General features: G+C 38.3%; 1 protein-coding gene across 4 annotated transcripts in view; it reads left to right on the top strand.

Moving 5' to 3' along the window:
- The first annotated feature begins 347 nt into the window (after positions 1 to 347).
- Positions 348 to 14491, top strand: part of hspa12a (heat shock protein 12A) — a 172835-nt gene continuing 158691 nt past the window's right edge. For all 4 annotated transcript variants that reach the window (XM_061963892.1, XM_061963908.1, XM_061963901.1 and 1 more), the window contains exon 1: positions 348 to 599. In XM_061963892.1, the coding sequence (XP_061819876.1) occupies positions 569 to 599 (31 nt within the window). In that variant the 5' untranslated portion in view covers positions 348 to 568. The remainder of the gene's footprint in view (positions 600 to 14491) is intronic.

The raw sequence follows: 14491 nt of genomic DNA, 5'->3' as shown, positions 1-14491 counted from the left end.
TTGAGCTGGAGTTTATCCCAGCTGAATTTGGGTGACAGGCGAGGGTAATTTTGTTTTGTTACGTGAATTTTTAGGATTTCTTTAATGCTCTTTGTTTTGTTTTAAGAGGTTAATGTGTGTTTTGGGCATTTGCAGTAATTTCTCTTTAATTTTGTAGCATTTTTGTGTTTGTGTATATTTGGAAGTTGGCGCTTGTAGTATCGGCATCGGCAATACTGCTCTTCTAGTTATTTGGTTTGGTATCGATACTGAGATGTGCAGTATCACCCGCGGCCAGTGAAAATGATGGATTCTAAGTCAGGACGGTGTGAACGTGATGGGCGGGGTTGTGAGCGCTGCAACATCCTGCCTGCAGTTTTAATCCGCGCCTTAACATGACGTGTATTTTATAACCCCCTCCAACAAGAGGTGAATTTCAGGACCCCCTCTCAGCACGACGCTCGCCCATGTGCTTTGTGGTGCAAAGGGAAGTAAGGCAGTAAAAGTCCGGTAAGAGGCGGTGCTGCTTGTTGTGGTTGCGGTGGAAGAGGATCTTTGCTGGGTGTTTGTGCATCAGCGAGGAGGTTTGATGACGACGCAAGAAGAGAAGATTCTGACAGGTAACATTTTTTTCAAATGGCATCTTTCATTGCTGCTTTGCTGTGACGTTGAACAGGTTAAATGTGGTCAATATTGTGCTGGTTCAGACCTCAGGAAGTCTTTTTCTACAACACCGCAGTGTCCGAACCCGCCAAGCATCACTGCAGAAAAAAACATGGCGACATCAAACTTTAACCTTCTTCATGCTTTTTGTGGACTTTTCGACTAAACAACTTCTTTAGCACAGCAAAGGTCTACAGCTTGTCTTTATATCCTCACATCTTTATATGCTCATGTTTTCATGTCCCAAAGTCTTATTGTCCTCGAATCTTTATATCCTCATGTGCCCACCATGTCCTCATATCTTCATGTCCTCATGGCCCCATATCATCATGTCTTAATGTCACCATATGTTCATGTGCTCATATCTTCATCATTTCATGTTAGTGTTTCTTCTTATTCTCATGTCATCATGTCTTTATATCCTCATGTCATGTCATCATGCCCTCATAACATCTTGTCCTCATGTTTTCATGTCTTTGTTTCCTATGTCCTTATATTTTCATGTCCTCTTATTGTCATATTCATGTCCTCATGTCAATTTGTCCTCACATCCTCATGTCTGGATGGCCTCCTATCTGAATGTCATCATACTGTATCTGCACGTCCTCATATGTTATTGTCCTCTTTGCCCTCATGCATTCAAGTCAAATGCCCAAATGTTTTCATGTCCACAGTCCTCATGTCATTTTGTTCTCATGCCGTCATCATCTTTTTCATGTCGTCATGTCCTCCACAGGGCCTGCCTGCATTGGGTGGGCCACAGTACTTCTACCAAAGCTGTCTTGTATGTGTTGCAACACATTCATGAATAAGAACAGTTTTTATGTAGTAATATTTGATTAACTCTTACTATCGTGGACTTTTTAGTATAGATTTATACTTCTTACCCTCATACTTGCCAACCTTGAGACCTCCGAATTCGGGAGATGTGGGGGGGGGGGGTTAAGGGGGAGAAGTATATTTATAGCTAGAATTCACTGAAATTAAAGTATTTCTTATATATATATATATATATATATATATATATATATATATATATATATATATATATATATATATATATATATATAGTACAGTAATGAAAACACAGTTGTTCTACTAACTGTACTGTACTGGCTGCTTACTTCAAAAAAAACAAAAAAAACACTTACCTTTCACTATTTGAGTAGCTTTTGTTTTGCCATTTGAGTACTGGCGAGCGATCTCTGAATCCGGGAACATATCCTTCACGGATTTGTTGAAAACATCCGCAAATGAGAACGGCATGTTGCTTGCAAGGTGGCCGCCTTGTGCTTCTCTGACCGTTCATGAGTGACTATATCCCAGTGTTTCCCACACATTCATTTATTTGTGGCGGCCCGCCACGAAAGAATTACGTCCGCCACAAATGGATTTTTCGGCTTTTGACTCGCTCGACCGCTCATAAAAGCAATGGGACTGTCTGTGAATGTTGCTTGTAGTTACACCTCCGGTGCAGTAGGTGGCGGTAGCCTACTATGCATTGTAACTCCGCCAATAGCAAGAAGAAGAAGAAGAAGAAGAAGAGGGACGGACGGACGAACGGACGGACGGAATCAAAATACTCGCCGGTTACTTTTCATAATGATGGCGCTTCCTACGTTTCTACCTCAAACGTCCAAAAGCTGCTGAAAGCCTTGATCCAGGATGCCATGGGGAAAAAAACTTAAATGGTGCCTTTTGGCGACAGTTAGCAGCTTGGTGGCTCATAGTTGGCTAGCTAACGCTTGCTAGCGTGGTAGCATTGCTTCATTTTTACAGGTGTTATAGGTAGATATAAAGATATATAGACATTGCCCATGGAAAGAACGTAGTAAGAAGCAAAAGAAAAACAACCAACCATGGATGACAAAAGGACTGAAAAATGCTTGTCACAAAAAAAACACATTGTATCGAATATTTATAACACAGAGATCTATAGAGGCAGAAACTAAGTATAAGAAATATAAAAACAAAGTAATTGGTATACTACGAACATGTAAGAAGGAATACTACAGTCAATTATTAAACAAGAACAAAAACAACATGAGAGCAACATGGGGCATCCTAAATAGCATCATTAAAAATGGTGCTAAGAAAGATTACCCCCAGTACTTTCTAGATGGAAATACAAAAAATGACAATATGAACCAAATAGCTGAAAGTTTCAATGATTATTTTGTTAATATCGGAAAAAATCTGGATCAAATTTTTCCAAATGCAGATGATGGGTCAGTTGAGGCCTTGAGTGAGCTCATAGACAGAAATCCCAATTCCATGTTTCTTAAAAGTGTAACAAAAGAAGAAATAATCAAAATTGTAAAAAATTGTAAATCCAAGACCTCAACCGACTGTCATGGAATAGATATGGTAACGATAAAAAAGGTTATACAAGACATTTCAGAACCTCTGACATATATCACCAATGTATCATTTTTAACCGGTAAATTCCCTGATATAATGAAAATTGCAAAAGTCGTACCAATTTATAAGAATGGAGACGTACACCAGTTTACTAACTACAGACCAGTTTCATTACTTCCACAATTCTCCAAAATCTTGGAATAATTATTCAATAGTCGATTAGATTTATTTATTAACAAAAGTGGGACGCTTGTGGAGAACCAATATGGATTCCGAGCAAATATCTCAACATCAATAGCACTAACCAAAATAACAGAGGAAATTACCAATGCAATAGATGGTAAAGAATGTGCGGCCGCAGTATTCATGGACTTAACAAAAGCATTTGACACAATTAATCATGATATTTTAATACGAAAATTAGAACGATATGGCATCAGAGGTTTGGTATTGAATTGGGTAAGAAGTTATTTAACCAACAGGAAGCAATATGTAAAGATGGGTGAAAATATGTCAACACGGCTAGATATATCCTGTGGTGTACCCCAGGGGTCAATACTGGGACCAAGATTGTTCAATCTTTATATAAACGACATTTGTAAGGTTACGAAGGACTTAAAGTTGGTTTTATTTGCAGACGACACAACTGCTTTCTGTTCAGGAGAGAGCACACAGAAGATAATACAAATAATAACAGAAGAAATGAACAAATTAAAAAGATGGTTTGACAAAAACAGACTATCTTTGAATCTCAGTAAAACTAAAATAATGCTATTTGGTAATAGTAGAAAAGAGCATCATACACAAATACAAATAGACGAAGTAGACATAGAAAGGGTAAAAGAAACTAGATTTTTGGGAGTATTAATAGATGATCAAATGAACTGGAAATCTCATATACAAAACATACAACATAAGGTGGCAAAAAACATTTCAATAATGAATAAAGCAAAATATGTCCTGGGCCAAAAATCACTACATATTCTCTACTGCTCGCTAGTGTTACCATATCTGAGTTATTGTGCAGAAATATGGGGAAATAACTACAAATGTGCGCTACATTCGCTAACCGTGTTACAAAAAAGATCAGTTAGAATAATACATAATGTTGGATATAGAGAACACACAAACCCTTTATTTATTAAGTCAGAAATATTAAAGTTTGGTGATTTGGTAAAATTGCAAACAGCTAAAATGATGTACAAAGAAAACTATAACCTGCTACCAAAGAATGTACAACAATTCTTCTCAACTAAAGAGGAGAAATATAACCTTAGAGGAAAAAATAATTTAAAACATTTATATGCACGTACAACACTTAAAACTTTTAGCATATCAGTATGTGGAATTAAATTATGGAATGGATTAAGTAAAGAAGTTAAAAATTGTACTGATATGATCCAGTTTAAGAGGTTGGTCAAAATAATAGTGCTTACAGAGTACAAAAAAGAAGAATTATGAGAAATACTTTCAACCTTATTGAAAATAAGATATTCTTCATCTCAGTATGTTAATAATGACTGAATTAATTAATTAATTACATATTACAAAACTGTTGTATACTAATTCATAGATGTTATTTTATTATATAAAAAGGTCAGTAAATGATTCTATATATTTGTAAACGCTTGAAGTGGGAAAGGGGTAGGATTAAATAAGCTTTGCTTCTTCCTACTCCTTTTCGGGCATGATGTAAAATGAAATGATATGAAATTGTGTGATGTATTATGATGTAAGTGTGTTCATGTTCGAAATAAACTAAAGAAAGAAAGAAAGATAGTAGTGATGGGTCCGGCAACACCGATGCATGCGTCGAGCTCAAAGAGCGAAACCCTGTGTCGGTGCGCGTACCGCTTTAAGAAAGTCACGTGACCGATCATGAGCTGTTTTGGTCACGTGACCGATACGCGAACTGTGTCGCACTGACGCCTCCTCTGTGCCCTGTGAGCGGCTCTTTTCTACAGCCGGAGAAATAATAACTAAGAAGAGAAAGCGTCTAAAATTGAATACGTTGGAAAAACTGTTTTTTTTAAATAAAAATGTGTAAAAAAAATTAAATAATAATTTCCAGGTCCACAAGCATCCTCATTCTCAACACGTTCTCTTAGATTTCCATGTTATGATACATGTTCACATTATTTATTGACTGTGTCTAAAAAAGACAAAAAATATATTTTTATTTAAATGAAGTTATGAAATAATCCTAAATGAAATACAATGACTTGGTTTATATTATTGTATATACTAGGTCAGTGGTTCTCAACCTTTTTTCAGCAATGTACCCCGTGTGAATTTTTTTTAAATTCAAGTACCCCCTAATCAGAGCAAAGCATTTTTGGTTGAAAAAAAAAAGATAAAGAAGTAAAATACAGCACTATGTCATCAGTTTCTGATTTATTAAATTGTATAACAGTGCAAAATATTGCTCATTTGTAGTGGTCTTTCTTGAACTATTTGGAAAAAAAGATATAAAAATAACTAAAAACTTGTTGAAAAATAAACAAGTGATTCAATTATAAATAAAGATTTCTACAGTAATCATCAACTTAAAGTGCCCTCTTTGGGGATTGTATTAGAGATCCATCTGGATTCATCAACTTAATTCTAAACATTTCTTCACAAAAAAAAAAATCTTTAACATCAATATTTATGGAACATGTCCACAAAAAATCTAGCTGTCAACACTGAATATTGCATTGTTGCATTTCTTTTCAGTTCTTTTTGACAGACATTTTAGTGACAAACCTGAGCTTGTGCTTCACTGAGTTTATGAACTTACATTCATATTTTGTTGAAGTATTATTCAATAAATATATTTATAAAGGATTTTTGAATTGTTGCTATTTTTAGAATATTTTTTAAAAATCTCACGTACCCCTTGGTATACCTTCAAGTACCCCCAGGGGTTCGCGTACCCCCATTTGAGAACCACTGTACTAGGTCATAAAATCAGTGTCAGTTGAGTCGGTCCATAGGTTGCCTGTAGGGATTTTTAATGTCCAGCAGATGTCAGTATTTAGTGACACAGTATCGACACAGTATCAATACAGTTTTGCAATGTGTCAACGCTTCATGACGCCTCATCAACCCATCACTAGTAGATAGGTTATAGCTGCATCGCTCGCGGCTCGTCATATATTTAACGTTAATCCGTGATTTCACCGAGCGTTTCACTGACGGTGAGCAGCCTGACGCTGCTTCATTAACACCGCCGCTGTTTGACTCGTGGCCCGGGGCAGACGCACGTAGTAACAGTCACGTGTTACAATACCGACGAGCTAACGTGTCCACGTTATAACCATGTTGTCAATAAACACACATGGACTGAAGCTAAATTGTCCACTGTCCACTGCAGCATGTGAATGCAATGAAAAGAATAAAATCTGAGCCAACCAGCTGTTAAAATGTTGTCCAGGTTAATGTTTTGGCCATTAAAGGCCCTTCATTTCAAGATTTCAACTGTGATCGGGCTTTAAACAGGTGGCTGACCTGTTCAGATGGGTGTAACTGCTACTGGTCAAATAATGTGAAATAGCATTTAATTTTACATGTATGCAATGCCATTTAAATGTAATTATAGATAATAATAATAATAAATACTGTGTAGTGTTGTAAATAGTCAACGGGAAGGATTTTAGTAAGATATAAGCCATGAGCACTACACAGCCAGAAAAAAACCTAGGCAGGACAAGTAAAAATATTGGGGCAAGAAGATTTGAGAAGTCGGGCAAGTAGAAAAAACCTTAACGTTGAACCCTGCATGTGTTGAGCTGCTGCCGCTTAAGGTTAGACGGCACTGTACATAGAGCGGTTCTGCTCGTTAGTAATAAATTCTAAAGTTGGATGTTCACTCCTTCACACAGATGAGTATAGAAAAATATTTTCAACGGCCGAAAAGGGCTCGACTTGGAGAGGAGGTAGGCCTACAGTCCGGACCACAGGTGCGACCTGTTTAGCAGCAGGAGGAGGTTGACTGACTGTGGCAGGACACCTCTGCCTCTGTTTCACTTCATGTTGCTGGTAAATAATATGGTTGTAGTAGTAGGCTAAAGTTAAATTATTTAGTATTCACTAATTAAAGGGGCAGAGCTTTAAGAGACATTTTAGCTTTTATATTTTATAAGATATATTTTTTGTAAGAACCACAATTAATAAATATATTTCAGTGAATCACCAATTGTTCAAATCTGTATATAAATATGTACATAAAATGTTGTAATTATATTCCAACTCCGCGTTCTTCTTGGTCATCGCCGCTGCCCCCCCCCCCACCCCCCCACCACACCACCGCAAATAGATGCCCGTCCTGTGGGAAACACTGTATCCATTCGGCCACCGTGTAATGGGTTATAGATAAACTTATGGATAACGGAGACATATATAATAGTCTCCTTTTCAGGTGAGAGGACGCTAAAGGCAGTGCCTTTAAGGCTTGCCCCCAATTGTTTGTCCGGCTGGAAATTTTGGATATTACAACTTGCCGTAGTTTTGAAGCAATGCATGATGGGAATCCGGATGTTGTGTGTCAGTGTATTAACGTGCCGGCTGGTATAAACAGACGCTGAGAAATAGCTCCGTGCCTGCCTACTTTATGGGTTATAGATAAACCTATGGATAACGGAGACATGTATAATAGTCTCCTTTTCAGGTGAGAGACGACGCTAAAGGCAGTGCCTTTAAGGCACGCCCCCAATAATGTTGTCCGGCTGGAAATTGGGAGATTTTCAGGAGAATGGTTGTCCCGGGAGATTTTTGGGAGAGGCACTGAAATTCGGGAGGGTTGGCAAGTATGCTTTACCTTACCAAGACATTTTGGACTATTTTTCCAACTTCGTGGGAACGCTTTGTTCCACTGCACTGCACACAGTAATATCCAATGAGGAATGCTTGGAGGAGTTTGGTGCAGAGTAGTGGTGTCCGTGCAATAAATATTGTGCCAACTCACCCCTTTGATGTACATATACATACAAACTAGAGATGTAACAGTCAGAAAATTTCAGAAAACTATACTGTATTGATTATTATCACAGTATTGTTGAATGTAGTCAAAAAAGTACCCATGCACACTTATAACCAGGGGTTATTTAAACAAAATTAAATACAATAAACAAATAGCCACACAATATACTTTCTTAGTAGAATAAATATGTTTTATAATAATATATTTCTTAGTAATGAATTGCCATATTATTTTTCAGTGTTTGAATATGTTTATCTTCCTCCGTTTTGATTTGTACAAGTGTTATTGTTGTTTTTTTAATAATAAAGAAAAAATCTGCGTTGGGTGCGTCACGTCCGGTTTATGTGACAACACGCAAATTCATTAGACAGGAACAAAAAACATGAGAGCCTCATGGTGTATCCTAAATAGCATCATTGAAAATGGTGTTAAGAAGGATTACCCCCAATACGTCTCAGACGGACATATACAAAATTACAAAATAACCCAAGTAGTTGAAAGCTTTAATAACTACTTCACAAGTATTGGACCAAATTTGGAGAAAAGGATTCCAGATCCCAGATCAGTTTTGAACTTAAATGATATCATACAGAAATTCCAAATTGTTGTTCCGAATGGAGGTAATTCATATATAAGAGATGAATAGGATTTTTACATTTTTCAATAGGTTCGGAAACTATCAACATTGTGAATAATTGTAAATCCAAGACCTCAACTGATTGTAATGGAATTGATATGAAAGCGATAAAAAGGGGTATTAAAGAGATTTCAGAACGTTTAATCTGCAACCAAATAATGTACAACAATTCTTCTCCACAAAAGAGGAAAAACCTAACCATAGGGAACATTTTACTTAAAACATTTGTGTGCACGTACATCACTTCAGACCTTTACTGTATCAGTAAAGGAAACTAAGTTATAGCATGGATTAAGAAAATAATTCATACAGAGTACTAATATGATCCAGTATAAGAAACTGTTCAAAGTGTTTACAAAGTACAAAGAATAAGATTCCGGATGAACATCTAGAACCTTATTAACTCACTCATTGTTTTGTTTTATTTGTTTTATTCACTGTAGTGTTACAGATTGAGTCGTAAAACATTTTTTTTTTTTTAAATAAGCTCTGCTTTTTCCTTCTCCTTTTCGGACATGCTGAAATGAGAAACTGGAAATATGTGATGTATCATATTGTAATAGTATCCATCCATCCATTTTCTACCACTTATTCCCTTTGGGGTCGCGGGGGGCGCTGGAGCCTATCTCAGCTACAATCGGGCGGAAGGCAGGGTACACCCTGGACAAGTCGCCATCTCATCACAGGGCCAACACAGATAGACAGACAACATTCACACTCACATTCACACACTAGGGCCAATAGTATGCATGTTCGAAATAAACTAACACCATGACATAAAAATATTGCTTTGAGACATATCAATCTCTCTAAGCACAGCCTGTAGGTTTAATGTACTCTGTTAAATATCTTAGTTGCTCAGACAGTAATTTGTTTATACAAGTTTATAATGGGGAATGTCTTTTTTAAATTGAGAGACTTTATTGTCTCTGGTTTTCATGTTAGCATTTACGCTAGCTGGTGCTAGCTTGCTTCTTCAGTAAATAAGCAGTGTCACCGGTGTTATCAATCACTGTTTTACAATAATTTTACAAAACCCAAAACCAGTAAAGTTGGCACGTTGTGTAATATGTAAATAAAAACAGAATACAATGATTTGCAAATAATTTTCAACTTATATTTAATTGAATACACTGCAAAGACAAGATATTTAATGTTCGAACTGAGAAACATAGTTTTTTTTCAAATAATCATTAACTTAGAATTTAATGGCAGCAACACAGTGCAAAAAGGTTGGCACAGGGGCATTTCTACCACTGTGTTACATCGCCTTTCCAGTTTGGGAACTGAGGAAGCCAATTTTTGAAGCTTTTCAGGTGGAATTCTTTCCCATTCTTGCTTGATGTACAGCTTAAGCTGTTCAACAGTCCGGGGTCACCGTTGTGGTATTTTAGGCTTCATTTTGCGCCACACATTTTCAATGGGAGAGAGGTCCGGACTACATGCAGGCCAGTCTAGTACCCGCACTCTTTTACTATGAAGCCACACTGTTGTAACACGTGGCTTGGCATTGTCTTGCTGAAATAAGCAGGTTGATAACGTTGCTTGGATGGCAACATATGTTGCTCCAAAACCTGTATATACCTTTCAGCATTAATGGTGCCTTCTCAGATGTGTAAGTTACCCATGCCTTGGGCAGTAAGACACCTCCATACCATCACAGGTGCTGGCTGTTGAACTTTGCGCTTATAACAATCCGGATGGTTCTTTTCCTCTTTGTTCCGGAGGACACGACGTCCACAGTTTGCAAAAACAATTTGAAATGTGTACTCGTCAGACCACAGAAAACTTTTACAAATCAAATCAAATCAACTTTATTTATAAAGCACATTTAAAATTTACCACAGGGGTAGCCAAAGTGCTGTACAATGTCAGGTTAAAAGATAATACGAGTACCGAGCAAACACAACACAAACAGAACACGATAAAAAATAAATAAATAAAATAGAATAAATAAAAACATAAAAACAGGTTCACAGCAGGTGTATTATGGGGCGCTATTGCAGGATGGATATCACTCAGTGTTAAAAGCCATGGAATAAAAGTATGTTTTTAAGAGAGATTTAAAAACAGGAAGAGGGGAGGCTTGTCTAATACTCAGAGGTAGGTCGTTCCAGAGCTTGGGAGCAGCAATGGCGAAAGCTCTGTCACCTCTAAGCTTCAGCCTTGTGTCAAGGACCGTCAACAGCAGCTGATCGGCTGATCTTAAGGATCGGGTGGGGCAGTAAGACTGAAGGAGGTCGGAGAGATAGGTTGGCGCGAGGTTGTTTAGACATTTAAAAACAAATAAAGGAGTTTAAAATTGATTCGATAACGCACAGGGAGCCAGAGAAGGGACGCTAAAATAGGGGTGATGTGCTCACGTCTGCGGGTCTGTGTTAGCAGACGAGCAGCAGAGTTCTGCACGAGCTGCAGACGGGCGAGGGAGGCCTGGCTAATGCCTACATACAGGGCATTGCAGTAGTCAAGACGAGTCGAGATAAAGGCGTGGATTAATTTCTCAAGATCATGTCCTGATAGAAGCGGTTTCACTTTTGCTATTTGGCGTAATTGATAAAAGCTTTTTTGAGCGACGCTGCTGATTTGTTTTTCGAATTTAAAATCTGAGTCGAACTTTACCCCCAGGTTTGTGACACAGTAGCTGAGATACGGGGTCAGAGTGCCGAGGTCAACTTTGGGGGAGGGAGAGCGACTTGGACCGAACAACATCACTTCTGTTTTGTCTTCATTTAGGCTCAGGAAGTTAGCTGAAAGCCAGACTTTGATGTCGTGCAGGCAGTCAATAAGACGTTGAACCGTGTTATTTTGTGCCATGGGAAAATAAATCTGGCAATCATCGGCATACAAATGAAATGCAATACTGTACTTCCTAAAAGTAGAACCAAGGGGGAGAAGGTAAAGCGCAAATAAAATTGGGGCAAGGATTGAGCCCTGGGGGACCCCATGTGGTAAAGGAGCTGTGGAAGACATAAACCTGTCTACTTTTACACAAAAACTCCTGTCGGTTAGGTACGACCGGAACCAGTTGAGGGCAGCACCCTTAATGCCCACACAGTTCTCAAGACGAGTGATTAAGGTGGCGTGGTCGACGGTGTCGAACGCAGCAGACAGATCTAAAAGCACCAGGACAACATATTTACCAGAATCAGTTGACAGGAGGATATCGTTAAAAACTTTTAGAAGCGCTGACTCTGTGCTGTGGAGGGCTTTAAAACCGGACTGGAACAGCTCAGTGATACCATTATCCTCTATGCAGGGCAACAACTGACTGTAGACAACCTTCTCTAATATTTTGGAAATGTATGGAAGATTAGAGATAGGTCTGAGGTTAGAGAGGAGAGAGGGGTCGAGGCTTGGTTTTTTAAGTAGAGGTCGTACCACTGCATGTTTAAACCCTACTGGAACTATTCCAGAAGAGAGGCTACTATTGAAAATGTTAAGGACACTTGATCCAATAGTAGCAAGTACCTCCTTAAACAGGCGAGGTGGGAGGGCATCTGCAGGAGAACCAGAGGGCTTCAGATGACTAACTGTGTCACTTAAAAAAGTAAAGGACACCGGCTCAAACTGATGGAAAACAGAAGAGAAATGCAGAGGAACAGAAGGGTCATATGAAGGCTGAGATAAACTGGCTCTAGGTGACACAATTTTGTCAGTGAAAAAATGGAGACAATTTTCACAGAATTCAAAAGAAGCATCAAAACCAACAGATTTGGGAGCATCAATGACAGTGTTAATAGTTTTAAACAGAACTCTGGGGTTGTTACAGTTAGAAGATATAATCTGAGATAGATATATATTCATTTCTGCTTTTACAGTCATCTGCAAGGAAAACAGGCTTTCTTTAAAAATGGCAAAGGACACATGCAGCCTGTCTTTTTTCCATCTTCTCTCTGCTCTGCTTTACACTTTGCATCAGTCCAGCTTAGATGAGCTCAGGCCCAGCAAAGCCGGCAGTGTTTCTGGGTGTTGTTGATAAATGGCTTTCGCTTTGCATAATAAAGTTTTAACTTGCACACACAGATGTAGCGACAAACTGTAGTTACTGACAGGGGTTTTCTGAAGTGTTCCTGCGCCCATGTGGTGATATCCTTTACACACTGATGTCGGTTTTTGATGCAAAACCGCCTGCGGGATCGAGGGTCACGGGCATCCAATGTTGGTTTTCAGCCTTGCTGCTTACGTGCAGTGATTTCTCCAGGGTCTCAGAGCCTTTTGATGATATTACGGACCGTAGATGGTGAAATCCCTAAATTCCTTGCAATAGCTTGTTGATAAATGTTGTTCTTAAACTGTTATTTGCTCACGCATTTGTTCACAAAGTGGTGACCCTCGCCCCATCCTTGTTTGTGAATGACTGAGCATTTCATGGAAGCCGCTTTTATACCCAATCATGGCACCCACCTGTTCCCAATTAGCTTGTTCACCTGTGGTATTTTCTAAATAAGTGATTGATGAGTATTCCTCAACTTTCTCAGTATTTTTTTACCACTTGTGCCATCTTTTTTGAAACATGTTGCAGGCATCAAATTCCAAATGAGCTAATATTTGCAAAAAATAGTTTTCCAGTTTGAACGTTAATTATCTTGTCTTTGCAGTCTATTCAATTGAATATAGGTTGAAAAGGATTTGCAAATCATTGTATTCTGTATTTATTTACGATTGACACAAAGTGCCAACTTCACGGGTTTTGTGTTTTGTAATTTTAACTAACAGTGGGAAGTTTTACCAGGTTTTTAGTTGTACCATTTACCATTACGTCCATCAAACGGTACCAAAACGTGTATCGATACTTTTCGATACTTTCCCAAATAAAGGGAACTACGAAAAAGTGTCAATTTTGTCTTTATTTTAACAGAAAATCTTACAATACAATAAACACTTGTTTCCTATGGTTAAAATATAAATTAAAGGGTATTAAACACGAGTCATTCTGGTCCATTTCAGCAGTAAATAACAATATATAAAGTATAAATGTCAGTGTTTATCACACCCTGACAACATTCGGTTCACTCGGGTTGAGGCTAATAACTACACAAATGGCATGTCACTGACTATTTTTACAACATGCAACAAAGTCAAAAGTGAACATTTGATACCCAGATAGCAAAATATAACTGGACTGGATATGGGCTGTATGTGCTAAAAAATCCAGTGCGGAACCGTTTTACCTATCTCTGCCCGTGTCTTTTTGCACCTGCTGCTCGAGTATGGCCAAAATATGAATCACAATTATTTTCCTCATTATTGAAATTACGATTATTAATCAAGATTATTTACTGTCAATAAAACATATTTTATTGCACTTTGTATTTTAAACACACAGTATGTGAACGTAGCTTTCATTTCAAAATTAAACTATAAAAAGATAAAAGGAACACATTTATTGTACTCCTCACAGTATAGGACATATGTCTTTGACCAAATAAAACGTTATTACGTCCGTTATTTTGTTGAGTCTTTGAGAGGTGGATGTGTACGGGGTCCCTCGGTGCGCGGTTGTAGCTATTCGCAGGGGCTTTGCGCTGACGGCGGGTGGCCCGCTCCGTTAGCAACCAGCTATACAGCACGGGCAAACAATGGCGGTTGAGAAAAGAAGGGAAATGTTAAAACCAGCACCAACACCAACGCAGCTTTGCCATGCAACTTGTTGTTTCTAGGGAATGTGCCTAGAGAACGGCGAGGTGTGCGGTTGTGTTTCGAGGATGAAATGCGTGCCTGTGGGTAATTCTGCGTTAGGAGAGGGCACCGATGTAATAATGCATTTATTCTTCTAGGGGTGTAACGGTACACACCAATTTTGGTTCGGTACGTACCTCGGTTTAGAGGTCACGGTTCGGTTCATTTTCGGTACTGTAAGAAAACAACATAATATTAATTTTTTGGTTATT

Source organism: Nerophis lumbriciformis, linkage group LG02 (genome assembly GCF_033978685.3).
Source record: "Nerophis lumbriciformis linkage group LG02, RoL_Nlum_v2.1, whole genome shotgun sequence".
Lineage (NCBI taxonomy): Eukaryota > Metazoa > Chordata > Actinopteri > Syngnathiformes > Syngnathidae > Nerophis > Nerophis lumbriciformis.
This window is presented reverse-complemented; position numbering and strand designations above follow the sequence as displayed.